The sequence below is a fragment of the Trematosphaeria pertusa genome (genome assembly GCF_010094035.1).
Source record: "Trematosphaeria pertusa strain CBS 122368 unplaced genomic scaffold BU26scaffold_20, whole genome shotgun sequence".
Lineage (NCBI taxonomy): Eukaryota > Fungi > Ascomycota > Dothideomycetes > Pleosporales > Trematosphaeriaceae > Trematosphaeria > Trematosphaeria pertusa.
Window position 1 is genome coordinate 109,342 of NW_022987231.1, and position 14,362 is coordinate 123,703.

The following is a 14,362-nucleotide window of genomic DNA, read 5'->3' on the forward strand; positions in this document are numbered from 1 at the left end:
GTCGTCGCCCTGGAGGAGGCCGAGAGGCTTGTGCTGCTCCGGCAGTGCGAGAGTTATTTCCGCCTTGTTGGGACTTGTGATCTGTCTGGAGAGCTAGGGGTGAGGGAGAGCCTCAACAAGGAAAGGTTTGATGAGAAGAGATTTAGTGATCAAGGGTCTGCACATCCGTGGTTCAAGATCATCTAGTTGTTGCAAGCGGAGGATATTAATGAACTTGTAGCACAGAGAGTTATCGACACCATCTACCAGATGACACCTGGCAGTGCCAGTGGGCTCCGAGACGTAGTAGTGATTTCACTTCGGGCTAAAATGGTGAGGTTCAGAGGGGCGTATCTAAGCTTCGTGGACACGTGGCCCGCTAGGAGACGTAGCGAGGATGGTGTAGGTAGTTGGCGACTGCACCTGGAGCTTGCTCGACCTTGTTGTCGCCGCAGCAAGCCTAGGTTTAAATTCTGCTCGTTTTACTTTACTTTCGCCTATAATACTGCAGGGTTTTTGTTAACCCTTCTTTAAAAGGCAAAGATATATAGGATATATATAATAAGAGGTGGCAACCTACGCCTTTAAGCAGTAAAACTTAATAAATAAAGGTAAAAAGAGGGAGATTTCTAATGCTTCGCGTGATCTTTCTTCATCTACCTCTACAGGAAGATATTGTAGAACAGTTGAATAGCTTCCAGAAAAAGCTAGGTTAATTCAATGATTTCAGCCAGGCAGCCAGCTGGGAGACGTGTAATTTTCGTTGTGTTTTACTGCCTGGTTGATACATGCTCCTTTTTCTGGTTACGTGCTAGCATAGAAGATCAATGCAGATCAATTAGAACTTTCGCATCCGCCAATATCGACCTTCCAAACCCAGAGTTGCGATTCCCCGTGGCGTAACATATCGTGCACAAACACGCATACCCTCCATCACGCCCCCATCCGCCCCCAGTACAGCAAACTCCTCACCCCATCACTCGCCCTAATCCTCAGCCTCAGCACCCTCCCCTCCTCCATCAACGTGAAATTCCTGACCAAATTCGTGCCCTCCAAACTCGGCACATTCGCCATCTTAATCGGCCCATGCGTCACGATACCCTGATCCGCGGCGCCCTCCGGCAGCACTTGCACGCTGATCGGCGTCGTATACGCTAGGTTGTGCTTCCCGAGGACCGCCCACTCGGCGTCGGTCGTGTTGTCGAAGTCGTTGTAGGTGAGGTTTCTCGGGCGGTACAGAGGGTCGGTGGGCGTGAGGATAGCCGAGACGTAGCCTGAGGCCGCGTAGATGAGGGTGCCGGTGCCGTTGCGGCCTTGGGAGGTGTCGGTGGTGCGGTTTACGGGCGTGCCGTCTGGGTTGGTGCTAGGGTTGGGTTAGTAGGGGGCCAGGGAGGGGAAGCGAGATGGGCTGAAGTACGCTGAGCTGTTTAGGAGGACCCAGGCGCCTGCTAGGGTGGATAGAACGTCTTGTGGTGACACCATGGTGGTGAGAGCAGTGAGGAGAAGCTAACCAGTAAATCCTCTCGTCGCGATGCCATACCCTCTGCCTTTTTGAATCTGAAGTTCCCGTAGCCCTATCGCGCTGACATCATTCCTAGGATGTGAAATAAATTAAATGTGCAAGGGGCGTAAATGTAACAGCTACCGAGCGAGAATTAATTGCCGGGCGAAACATCAGCACGAGCGCAAGAACTGATTGGACGTTCGCTTGGCATGGGAATACTGGAGATTGACAAGATATGCGTAGAGGAGCAAAGGGAAATACATATGGACAAGATAAGCGGAAAATCGCGCAGGGATAGTGGCGTGATGATGTCTACGGGAGGTAGAGCTCGCCAGTAAGATATCAAATGTATACGGCTGGGTTGCACAAAGATAAGCTTACTATTTGAAGGGATGGTAGGAATCGACCGGGCCCAAGTTTACATCAATCTGGAGGCCCTTTGGTTCATGGTGTGCTCACCTACGTTAGACGCTTTAGAGCACTCAGAAAGGTAGAAGCCACAGGTCGGCCGAGTCGCCCAGGAATGATTCTTGTGATTGAAGATGAGAGTGCGAAAATCGTTTCATGATTTCATGAGAAGTCGGAGGAAATGGGTTGAGCATTGATCGGAAGTGACGAGGATGGGATTTGCGCAGGGACCGCACAAAGGAATGGCCACAATCCGAAAACCTGGACAAAGAAACAACGCACGACGTAGCAGTGAAAGAGGTGCAAGACTTCCTTATTCTTCTGCGCCCACCACCAAACATCAAGAGAGCGGAACAGACTTACACTAGCATTCGAGTAATCCCAACATGAGTGAGATAGCGGATACCTGTAGGAGAGAGTTTGACGATCCAATTCCGGAAGAGGAAGCGACAGGCAAGCTCCCGTCGTCGACCGGCAAATCGAACAAGCAGAAAAAGCAGCAACCACAGCAGGACCTGAGCACAGATAGGTGGAAGGGCATGGAGAAACGCGGCTTCGGCGACTTCCTCGAGCTGTTGGCCGGTACTCCCATCGCCGAGGCGTGGGACGCGAAACGTGCACGGCTGGACGAAGGAGTGGGTGATGCTAGACGCTCGCCTAACGCCGATGATGAGAAGAATGACGGCCGTCGAGGGAAGATACTATCAAAAACGGTAGCTGTTCCGTTGATGCCGTATCTCTCGATGCTGGAACGCGAGAAGGCCGATGCGCTCTCCCGGATGTCTCAGTACCAGTCGCTACTGCAGCCAACCTCAAAAGCCCCGGATGACTATAAACCACACGAAAGCAGTCGCAAAGGACACATTCCGCACAGTGCAATGCCACAAATGCCTATGCCGTCTTCCTTCGACCCAGAATCCTTGAAGAAGTCCCTGATGGAAGACCTCGAGCGCCAACGAGCGAAAGCCGGACTCATCCATAAACGGGTAGATGACCTTCGGTCGAGAGCCGAAGGGCGTCTCAAGGCCGCTACTCCTCCGCAGGAAAATTAGAAAGGAACCCAGAAACAAGGACCGAATCCGTCACAGGCTCAAAGCGTCGCATCCTTCCAGGCGGCGAAAGCATTGTTGGACCGCCAATTCGAAAGGGAGATGATGGAAAGTGGAAGCGAGGTCAACGAAGATGGCCGGGAGAAGAATCCTTTACCCACCCCAAGGCTGGAAGAAAAGATACCCACGCAGGGCCAGATTCACCTCGGAGAGGTTAAACTTCCAAAGGCTAGACCTCTTTCCGTGCCTCATGGCTACTACGAGCTCGAGTCAAAGGACGACGCCGGACTAGAGCCTCTCCATGGGTTCTAGACGACTGCGAAATTTCCGGAAAGCGAGTCCCGACTTCAGGAAATACCGCCGGCAGTTGGGCATGCAAAAGGCGTCGGCACACCCACGTTGAGCGAAGCAGATCTCACGAGGGCGGTGCGGGGCCATAAGACATTTTCTGGCCAAATGTACACGCCCGAGCAACAACTAATCCTGTATGACTTGGAGATCGAGCTCCACGAAGCCAGGCAATGGAGGGAGCAGGTTGCCGAGGTCAAACTGCGACGCGCGAAGCTGAAATTCCAGCTGGAGAACGGTTTGGCAGCTGAGAACAGAGAGGTGTCTGATCCGGTAGACAGTCGCCTCAGAGAGTTGCTCAAAAGGAACTTAGGCCAACATTCGTTTCGAGCTCGAGACAGTATAGCCATGAAGCCGAGGGGACCGGCGGCTTCCGATGGAGAACTCAACCCTGACGGCAGGATTACTACTGGTGTTCCAAGTGCTGCAGGCTCAACTGTGGCTATTCCTGGATCCGATGCTGGAGATGGCCCAGACAGCTGGTCATAGGAGGTATGCTCTCTGTCCTCCTTTTGGGAGTTAAGTAAGCGCGGGTAGTGTCATAATGTGAGTAATAATGCACTGCGGCGCATAGGGCTATCTTTGAACCATTTTTTTGTGTGTACATCTTGTCGTAGCGTAACGAGCGGGTCTCGGCGCGAATCAGACGCCCGCGCTATAGGATCACTAGCTGAGCTCCGCAACGAAGGAAGAAGCAATCCGAAAAGGTTATGGATGAGACGGGAATATGTGAGAAAGGATTGCAGCTACGGTGGGGAGAAGAGGCGTGGGAGAAGAGGCGTAGAAGGGAAGACGAAAATTGGGGTGGTTGGTACTCTGCTTTGTCAGCGAAGTTGTTTCCGACCCCACATCACAACCCCTCCCTTGGGTCTTGCTTTCCCTTTATAACTCCATCAACACTTCAATCATATACTGTTTCTTAGGTAGGCATACAGGGGAGCATGGGGCTATTATAGGGCATGTTCATGATCCGCGTCGAGTCGAGTGGCATTGCTATACTGTGGCTCACCACCCGATGCACGGCCCCACCGCATGCACGGTTCAACGAAATTTTTCAGAATTTTCCACCCCCCATATCTCCACCAATATGTTAGGTATTAAGGCTGCGCTTGAAGCGCTGGAATCGCTAAAGCTGGGAGAAACACCTAATTACGCAGAGTACGCCAAAAAGTATAGTGTTGATCGCTCAACGCTGTCGCGGCGCCATAGGAAGGTTACCCACTTAAATGCGGCGGCAGTTGATAACAGCCAGAATCTTAACGCTACATAAGAAAAACAGCTTATACAGTATATTAATAAGCTTTATATTAAAGAACTACCTTCTTTAAGGTAAATAATCTAAAATTTTGCATTAGAAATAGCTAGAAAATCTATAGGCAAAAACTAGGTAGATTACTTTATAAATTAACATAATATTAATCTTATATTACGCTAGATATTAGGCCTAGATTTCTTACGTAAAAGAGCTAACTCTATCTTTAAGTACTTACTATATTTTAAGCTTTTATAACTAATAAAAAATTAATTAGTATAAAATTCTACTCTACTATATATATAATATAGATAAAAAAGGCTTTCTAATTAGAATATTAAGTAGAATAAAGAGAGTGTTTTCTAAGAGGCGCTATAAGAATAGAAAAATTAAGTAAATACTCTAGAATAGTAATTAAGAGTAGATTATAACTATTATATATATATATATATATATAGATAGAACTACTCTTATATCTATACTTATATATTAAGCTCTTTTTAGAAATATCTAGAATACCTAGTTATAAGATTTTAATTCTATACTATATAAGGTATTTTTTAGCTTATTACTAAGTAGATAGATAAATAACTCTATAGAGCTAGTATAGCTATAGTAGGTATTTAATAGAGAAATATAAGTAAAAGTAGAATAATTAAATTAACTTCTAATTCTTAATAGCTATAGATTACACGTTACTATAGAGTTTATTAAGTTCTATAATAATAATAGAATTCTTCTAGCTATATTTTTACTATATACTATCTATATACTATAGCCTCTAGATATTTATATATTTAAATTGCTCTTAGCTACTTACTTAGCTAAACTATTAGTCTTTATAGAGAGATTATAGAGAATCTATACTATAACTAAAAGAGATTTCTTCTATATATTTAATACTACCTAGAAGACCTTATTTAAGGCTAAAACTATTCTTAAAGCCTTTAAGTTAACTAGACTAGAGCCTTTTAACTCTACTATAATATTAAAGTAATTTAATATATAGAAAGCTAATTAACTATTTTCTAGTAACTTAGCTACGTTAGTACTTAGCGCTTTTAACTAAAGAAAAATTAAGCGACTACTTAGGTAGGTAGTAGAGAATATTTATAATAAACGCTTCTAGAAGCTTAGTTATATAATCTACGTAATTTTAGTATAGAAGACTCTTCTATAATATAAAAACAAGTAACTTAAAGAAGCTCTAATTAATAAGAAGAAGCGCTAGTAGCGTAGCAAGCCTCTACTACTTAAAACACCTTAAGAATATTATAGTAGTATAGTATTCTAGTTACTAAACAAAGTATAGAAGGTACGTAACTAGTAGAACTAGAAGAAGACTAATAAGAAGCTTTTGCAACACTAAAAGAATAAGGTAACTAAGCTTAAGAAAGCTAAGAAGGCTAAGAAGGCACGTTAATTAGAGGAGAGAAAGCAAATAAGAGCATAGGCAAAGGAAATCCGCCTACAGGAGCAGCGGAAAAAGGCTACTAAAAAAGAGAAAGCGCGGATCGCACGTAAGGCAAATAAACAACTTAAAAACAACGTTAAGACCTCTAAAAGAGGTAAATAGAGGGCTCCTACACCTTCTCCTAAGTTCTCTATTAATAAGGAGAATGTTAATGTAGATTTCTTATTAATTGTAGATGTAGCCCCCACACTAGCTAGATCACGCCGCACCCGCAAAATAGAGCTCCTAAAACGCTTCCGTACATAAAAAACCTTATAGGCGCCTTTAGGCAGCTTCTCTAATTGCTACACTAGAAAATCTCGTGATTTTACAGTATATATGTGGTTGTAGAGCCTCAAAAGTTCTCGGGTGTAGGCATCCGAAATCGTGCATGCGGTGGGGCCGTGCATCGGGTGGTGAGCCACAGTAGTGATGTCAAGGAGTGACGGCATTAGAACTACCTATGAAGACATGAGGGAACGAAGGCCGCGGTGCGCAAGAGCGCACCACACAATGAAAATAAAGGGAAAGTATGGCAGCAAGTAATAGCAAATAAGTTGTGGAGAGCCTCCACCCGCATTATCCACAGAAAGCTCGTGTCCGTATCGTGTATCAATTCTACCCCAAAGCCCACTGGTGATAACCAAAACATAGCGTTGCGAAGCCTCGTTTTGCGCTCAAACGCTGCTCCGACGAGGCTCAAGGCCGATCGGGCGGTCTTGGAATTCTGTGATTGACCCCCATGGATCCGTCGGGTTGAAGCACGGGCTGGAAAGGCAAGTTCCACGGGCAGTTTCTTATGTTGTCGTGGATGCTATTAGGTAATGTCACGGTATTGAAGCCGCTTACCGGTTCTCCTGGTGCAATCTCAATGGTAAAAGGTGCCACGCTAGGGGTTCTGAAAGCGACTGGCTGGGTCATGATCCGTGAAAAGATATTTCCCCGGAGAGGACCATTGTTGAAGAGGTTAGTAAGCAGCTCCGCAAAGTTTCTTTCTGCCAGGTGGCCAGACTCAGGGACCCAGTTGATTGCACCGGCATACATGAGAGAACGAGGCGGAGCTTGTGGGTCTGATGATGTCCCAGGGCAGCTGAGGACTGAGCGACGGTTGTATCCAGTGCTGTATCCGTTCGCCCACCGATCGTTACCATCTACCACCCACCAATTATGTCGATAAGATCTCGCGAAAGTGGCGTGGAACATGGAGATCGCGGACTGTACGCAAAATCAGCCCGGGTGTCTAACGGTGAGGCGGTTGGCACCCAAACCGCATAGACAAGCTTTGCAATGTAAAAAATGACTTACAATACCAACAATTGTGCGCTGGGTTCCGCCAATAGTGGCGTCACGGAAGAGGTATTGCATATTAGCTGGCGATTCATCAAAGTGGAGATGAAGTACTACCCATCGAGCACGCGTCTCCTCTCGGCGGTCTCGATACCACTCAAGGTGATGACGTTCCTCGATTTCCTCGTCCCACTGTCCAGGCGTAGGGCCTATCCAGTAAGCCAACTCAATCATTGGCCTGGCAGCGCATTAGCAGAAAATTAACCAGTGGCCATGAGTGAGAATGCAGGTAACATCAGAGGATTAATGCATGATACATATGTATGTGGATGTGCTCACCCTGAAGGTCGGCCCGCCTCAGTGCCGGTGTAATGAGCGAACATAGCATAATGTAAGCTCAAATCTCCTAGGAATTTGGTCAGGGGGAGATAAGAATCGGTGACAATTGGGAGATGCTCGCCTCGTAAAATGCCCGAGATGATCATTCCAAATGTGGGATAATAACCATGCCAATTGTGTGGGATATCTTGCCTAGAGTCGATATATCTAGGTTCAAGCCAGGTGGACCTATTTTGAGTTGTTGTACCGTTCGCGGAGTGCATGGGATCTGGGCTATCCGCCCCGATTTCTGACATTGCCTGTCCGGGGAAGACGCAGATCTTTGTCTCTAAGCGGTCCATGACCTTCTTCTTCGCGCTCCAAGCTTCCGGATCGAAGAGCACTTCCTCTATGAGAGCAGAAGGGTTGGCCAGTGGATGGCGCTCCAGGTAACTATGGAGGTCTGAGTACGATATGCCACGCTGACCTCGGGCGATTTCCCTTTCGTAGATATCGAGCATTTGGCGCTCCTCTTCTGTTCTGGTCTGCGTGTATGTTTGCAGCATGCGTAGCAGGAATACAGCAAGCATCTTCCAGGAGCTCTCGCACTGTTCACCCAGTGTTGCTGCGGCGGAAAAAGGCTGAGTGACTTCATCGAGTCCCGGATTTGCGGTAAGATGCGTTGAGGGAGGCCTTTCCCAACTACACGATAACATCAGCCTGAACGTCTCTCTCATGTGTCGGCGATAGCTTACTCTTTTAGGGGTGGCCACTTGCTCGGCGGGCACTCCTTACTTCCACGGCGCTGTATATAGCTGTATCGGTTAGTTGACGTAACTAATTGGAGCGCAAGTCTGTACTCACAATTGGGCTGCCCGCGCAAAATCGGCAACTCTCTTAATCCATTCCGGCTCTTCAGGAGGGGGAGGAGGGGGAGAAGGAGGTGGAGGTGGAGGTGGAGGTGGAGGTGGAGGTGGAGGCGGCGGCGGCGGCGTGTCTCCCGCACAACAGTACGCTTTCTCTCCGGCTTCGCAATCATCTCGCTGCATACCAAGCTTGATGTGGCCTGGAGGACAGGATGTTTCGCAGGTGTCATCGCCAAGAAGATGGGTATCCTTCCTATACCAGGCACAGTTCTTGAACGGGGAAGGAATGCCCTTGCAGCAAAAGCTTTTTGCGCCTTTCTTCATCGTCAGCGCCCCATACAAGGGCAATACGGAGTGACTTGCCTGATCTGCACGTCTGTTCTCCGCCAAATCCAGCGCTTGCTGCGAAGATGAAGTCCGGGAAGTCTTTGCCGCAAGCCGCATGTTTCCCAGACGCAGAACAACGTGACGCCGTGCCGTACCATTTGCATTGACCGTATGCAGCTACTCCTAAGCTGCCAAAGCAGCATGCGCGTTGATGAGACTCCTTACATCCTACGGTCAGGCTGCCAACCTCAACCTCACCGGGAGGACAGCCAGAAACCCCGCAGTACCCGGTGTTCCTATGCCCGCGCCAAGTGCATGTTGGTTGTTGGATCTCACTGGGGCAGCAGAACAGCTGCTGGCCAACGCCTCCACAGTGGGTATGATCCCACATCTTCTCGTTTGGAGCACCACCTTGCCGCGGAACAGGAACGTAACCTGGAGGGCATACCTCGTTGCAGTTGGTCCACCTGCAAGTAAGGGGGGTAAGATCGACATCCGCAAGTTGAAGGTCTCCGCTTTCCAGAGCGGAAATAATTGATGCGTTCCAAGTCCGGAGAGTGGCGTTTGCGGATGCGAGAAAAACGAGGAGAACGAGAGTGAGCCCCATGGTGGATGGTGACTTCTGTGAAAGAGAAAAGCAGATTGACGTCGAGATGGGCGGACATCCGACAGGAAGGGCAAACTGATGAGTTTAATAAAGTCAGCTACGTACTAGTCTGGAATACGCTCCCTTGCCGTTCCCTGGAAAGGGAACCTTTTCCGTGGTAGCTAGATGTCCATATATAGGCTTTATTGGGTCTGCCTTGGATGGTGACCGCCGCACCGGAGCAACGTCCACTAAGGCACGGCTTCCGATCCATACTGGAGATGAGCATGGGCCTCTCCTAGATGTTGGCTCGGACAAGGGACTCATATACCGCGTTATTTAACTAGGCTCCCTACTTAGATCAGACATTGTGCGACAGCTTTCGATGCTTCGGTCGGTACGGTATGCCAGCTTGCGTTATGTAGGGCCGGCTGATCTCGAATCTACGGATCTAGTCCACGCTCCGGCTATTACAGAGCTAGAATAAGGGGTTGTACAAGAAGGGAGTAACATCACCCATTGCGGATGTTCGCCGTGACCCGTCGGCCGTAACGATCGCAGAGAATTCCTTCGCGTACAATACCTCGACTCTGGTGAGGAAGACTTATTCGGCAGTGTAGAGGACGGAGGACGTGATACATATGCATTGGAATAACTCGACATCCGCTGGACGTAACGAGGTACGTCGTCTATAAGTTTCACCTGCCTGGTCCGGCCGGTGATACATGATGAGAGCTGGCTGCCATCTTACTGTTTCGGCAATGCTTTGCTGATCAATGCATGCTGGCTTCTCATGCTCGTGGATGTCGCGTTGAGAGAAGGCCACGGTTGATGTCCAGGTGGCTGTGTGCACGCGTTTCGCGCCTTCCTCTTTTCGGCCTAGGTGGCGCTAACCCCGCTTCGTGCAGCGGGCCTGACGCTTACTTTTCAGCTCTCCAACCTTCTTCAACCATTACTTCTGGATGCTAATGGCTTTATGCAACCTGCAGTATGGCCGACCCTGTGTCGGTAGCTGGCCTGGTGCTTGCCATTCCACCGATTGTCGGGATGTTGATGACCTACTACTCCGACACCAAAGAAGCGAAGGCGGACGTCCAGCATCATGCTGCTGATCTCTTCTCTTTAAAAGGCATCCTGGAATACATTGAGTCGGTTCGCGCGGGCCAATCCGAAAATGATGTCTACAAATACGACTCTTCGGACTTTGCACGTCTGTTGGAAGCTACCAGAGAAGCACTGCGAGACTTGCAAGCGTCGCTTAAGCCAAAAGCATCGGCACTGGGACACCTGATGCAACGGGTGACCTGGAGCCACAAGAAGAAAGAAGTACAAGAGCAGTTCACGAGATTGGAGCGACTCAAAAGCGGTTTCATGATCACGATGATGGGGGACAGTCTGTGAGCTGCGTCTGCTTGAGGTCCCTGACCAGACCGCTCTGATACCCGGGATAGGAACTACAATCAAGCAATTCTATCCGAACTCTCACAGCTGAAACTGGACGTGTCTCAGGACCGGACATCCCGCGAGGCTGAGATCGCCAGTAGGTCTTTGGAAGTTAGCACTGCTATTATAAGATAAGGCTAATGTCAGCATAGGAAACGACCAAGAAGCCTTGTTCAAATGGCTTGCTCCCGTACGGCCGGAGTCCATTCACGCCAAGGCGTACGAAACCCATCAGCCGGAAACGGGAATGTGGTTTCTTTACGGGCCACTCAAAGCCTTACAGGAATGCCCTAACGACAACGCCAGGATACTGTGGCTCCAGGGAAAATGTTGGTTCATCAGTTTGATTGCGTTTCATGACCATGAGATCTTGTGCTGACCGAATTATGAACATCAAGCTGGCTCCGGGAAGACGACTCTCTTGTAAGCCCCGCTCAGACATTTCCCATTCGCCTGATCATGTGTCTTACGGACCTGGTAGGGCATGTGCTATCGAACATGTGAAAGCACAATACCGCAAGACAGGTTCCGTTCGAGTCGCATACTCTTACTGCTCCTTCAGTACATTGGTATCCCAGAGTCCGGTCAATATCCTGTCCGCCTTTCTTGTGCAACTAAGCGAGGGCATTCCTTCGCTTTATCAGGAGCTATCTGCAACATACAAGTCGTTGTCACAACAGCAAACAGAGTCCAATGTGAAGCTCGGACAGCTGAAAGACATATTCCGGCGGCACACCGCAGGTTTGGATCGCATATTCATCTTCGTAGACGCGATCAACGAGAGTCAGTCCTCTGATCAAGTCGAGGAGATGCTCTCGGACCTTGCTAAGTCGTGTCAAAATGTGCGCTTAGTACTATCAAGCACTTACAGCGTAAAACAATCACGAATCGATGCAAATGTCATTTTTCGAGAGAGTCCTATGGCCACCAAGACGGTGGGCCGCGATATACGCATTTACGTCGATAGCCAGATTGCGGGCACCGCTACATTGAGCGCATTGAGTAGTGCCCTGAGACAAGAGATTAGAGAGGCGATACTGGACCGTTCGGATGGCGTGTGAGGTTACATAATCTCTAGAGGTTTGCTTCGCTAATGCATTCAGCTTCCGATATGCGTCATCACAGATCTCCCGTGTCAGTGCGCAGTTAACCGGCCGGGATGTAAGAAAAGCATTGGCCGACATGCCACGCGACCTGAACGAGACGTACGAGCGCATACTCAGCCAATTCAACTCCGAACTCCCCCGTCAGAGATGCTATCAAAAGTACATGCAGAGGGCACTCCTCTGGCTCTGCTACGCAACACGACCCCTCCGGCTTGATGAGTTGAGTGAAGCCATTGTAATTGAAGAAGAAGACATCGACTTGGATAGCGACTCCAGACTTCATGATCCGTTTATTCTCCTCTCTCTTGGCCAGGGCCTCCTTGAGTACGACAGAAAGAGAGAGCTTGTATCGCTAGGGCATTCGTCGATCAAGACTTTTCTCACTTCGGCAGAAATACGTCACAGCACCGTGGCCAACTTTGCGCTTGACGAAAAAGAGGCCCATGGCGTAATCATGCGCACCTGCCTTACTTATCTCGGCTTCAAAATCTTCGAGACAAAAGCTATCAGGCCCATCAACTTCTATCCCGAATTGACCTCCCAGTATCCATTGCTGTCGTACGCAGCGTACAGCTGGACGCTACACATCGTAGACGTTAGCAACGCTAGCTGGGACGTGATCTCCGCATTCCTAGCTACTAGGAGGTATCCAAACGGTGGTAACTACGGCCTCTGGATCCAATTCATATCCAACGGCTCATTTCCCCCCGACGTTATTGAACAGACATCACCGCTTTACTACGCCGCTTCCTTCGGTTTCGATCGCCTTATATCGGTCATCCTCGCCAACGAAACGCCCTTGGACCTCGAGCAACCGGGCGGACGGCATGGCTCTACCGCGCTTCAGGTCGCCTGCTTCCGCCAGCATCACCAAGCCGCCAAGCTGCTCCTCGAAGCAGGCGCAAATCCGCTTCCGACCAACCCTCCGGGCCACGGCGAAGGGATTTTCTACTGTCTTTTCTGGGCCAAAGAGAACGGGTGGGACGACCTGGTACAGTTAATGGCAGAACGCATCAACAGCGGTACAATCCCGCTGCCCGAAGGGCAATGGATGATATATATCCGTCAGCTAGCCAGCCACTTCCAGAAGTCAGCCTTCGAAGACGTGAAGCATCTCCGCGAAACGCTCGCCCCGCTTTGGTTCCGCATTGAGGTGCCGGGGCGCGGCTTGAGCGCGGAGGCCTTGGAGGAATGGGTGCGTGGGGCTTTTGTGGAGCTGCATGATTGCGAAGGCTCGGTTGTGGGCAGGGAGGGCAGTTCTTTCGTGTTTGATGTCCCGCGACGCTTAAGTCAGGTACGTATCGTAGAGAAGGGAACTTGCTTGGCTGTGCTGCGACTTGCTCTGACATCTTTATAGGAGGAGTTTTTGGAACTGGAGGAGCTTAGAATTGGCTATAGGAGGACCACGAACACCAGGCGCGCTGATACGTCGAATGAGGGGCATGCCTAGGTACGCCTACCGTCGCGAACGGCGACATCGTCTGTGGCACGGCGGTCATAAGGTGCATGTCAGGATCGTGCTTTTTATACATTTTATAGACTTTATGGGCTTCCTGGACATCTCGAAGCCGGACTCTGACGTTTCACCAAGATGAGATCTCCGGGCGAGGCTTCTCTGCATCGTTTATATCTTAGTCAGTATTGGGCCTAGTACCACAACCATACTCTATCTACTACTACAACAAAAGTCGTTGGATTTCCTCGTACATATATCCGCTTGAACCCGGTGTAGCGCTAACTTAAGCCCTTATCACGATGGTCTCTTCAATCTAAAACCCCACTTCTACCACTCTATTTACAATACGAACCCCCCTCATCCAACACCCTCGACTATATCCACCTCATACAACACACTAGAAGAAACCCCAGCACATAAAGCGACCGACCACTCACTACCCATCCTCATCCACGCATACGCCTAATAAACTAACACAGACAGATCGCGTCGCGAGGCCCACAACCACACACTCTCTCTCACCAGGCTCGACGCGAGCGTCTGGCTTCCAGTACAACACTACACAACGCAACACAACACAATGCCTAGCAGAATCCTTGTTCTCCACATCCATCTGCTCCGGGAGGAAAGTCGCCTGGCTCACTCTTTACTCACTCAGCACTACCGGCATTGGTAAACGCGCTGGCCTTAGCTAGCAAGCTTTTCACTGCCGCCGACGCTCGCCTGAAGCCGCCCCGAAAACTACCTCGTGAAGCCGTCGCGCTGGAGCAGCAAGGTGTCACGGTCGTTGGCGTCTACCTGTGTCTTGTAGACACGCCAGGGGCGGAGAAGGAGTTGGGCGGAGAGATTTTGGGTTGTTTTAGGACGAAGAGAGAGTGAGTGGACGAATGCGCTGGACATGGGTTGGCGGTAAACGGTAGATACATAAGTCGAGGGGCCATTATAAGAGAGAAAATTGACATTTATTCGAAGATACTATT

The 14,362-nt window shown here is 49.3% G+C and overlaps 3 protein-coding genes across 3 annotated transcripts; 1 reads left to right on the top strand and 2 right to left on the bottom strand.

The window, feature by feature from the left end:
• Window positions 1-921: 921 nt before the first annotated feature.
• On the bottom strand, window positions 922-1,618 carry BU26DRAFT_467400 (uncharacterized protein; the record flags this gene model as incomplete). The annotated part of the gene is made up of 2 exons (XM_033825260.1): window positions 1,397-1,618; window positions 922-1,342 (listed from the first exon to the last, which is right to left on the bottom strand). Coding segments are annotated over exons 1-2 (486 nt in total), but the record flags the coding sequence as incomplete, so codon positions are not given.
• Window positions 1,619-6,692: 5,074 nt separating this feature from the next.
• Window positions 6,693-9,398, bottom strand: BU26DRAFT_555512 (uncharacterized protein; the record flags this gene model as incomplete). The annotated part of the gene is made up of 6 exons (XM_033832325.1): window positions 6,693-7,208; window positions 7,299-7,518; window positions 7,620-8,300; window positions 8,354-8,413; window positions 8,463-8,755; window positions 8,805-9,398. 6 exons carry the CDS (start codon window positions 9,396-9,398, stop codon window positions 6,693-6,695), a joined length of 2,364 nt encoding a protein of 787 aa, XP_033677242.1.
• Window positions 9,399-10,332: 934 nt separating this feature from the next.
• Window positions 10,333-13,598, top strand: BU26DRAFT_494703 (uncharacterized protein). Its single transcript, XM_033826196.1, has 7 exons — window positions 10,333-10,774; window positions 10,829-10,917; window positions 10,973-11,149; window positions 11,219-11,243; window positions 11,302-11,877; window positions 11,924-13,220; window positions 13,284-13,598. Exons 1-7 carry the CDS (start codon window positions 10,368-10,370, stop codon window positions 13,374-13,376), a joined length of 2,664 nt encoding a protein of 887 aa, XP_033677243.1. The 5' UTR covers window positions 10,333-10,367; the 3' UTR covers window positions 13,377-13,598.
• The last annotated feature ends 764 nt before the right edge of the window (window positions 13,599-14,362 follow it).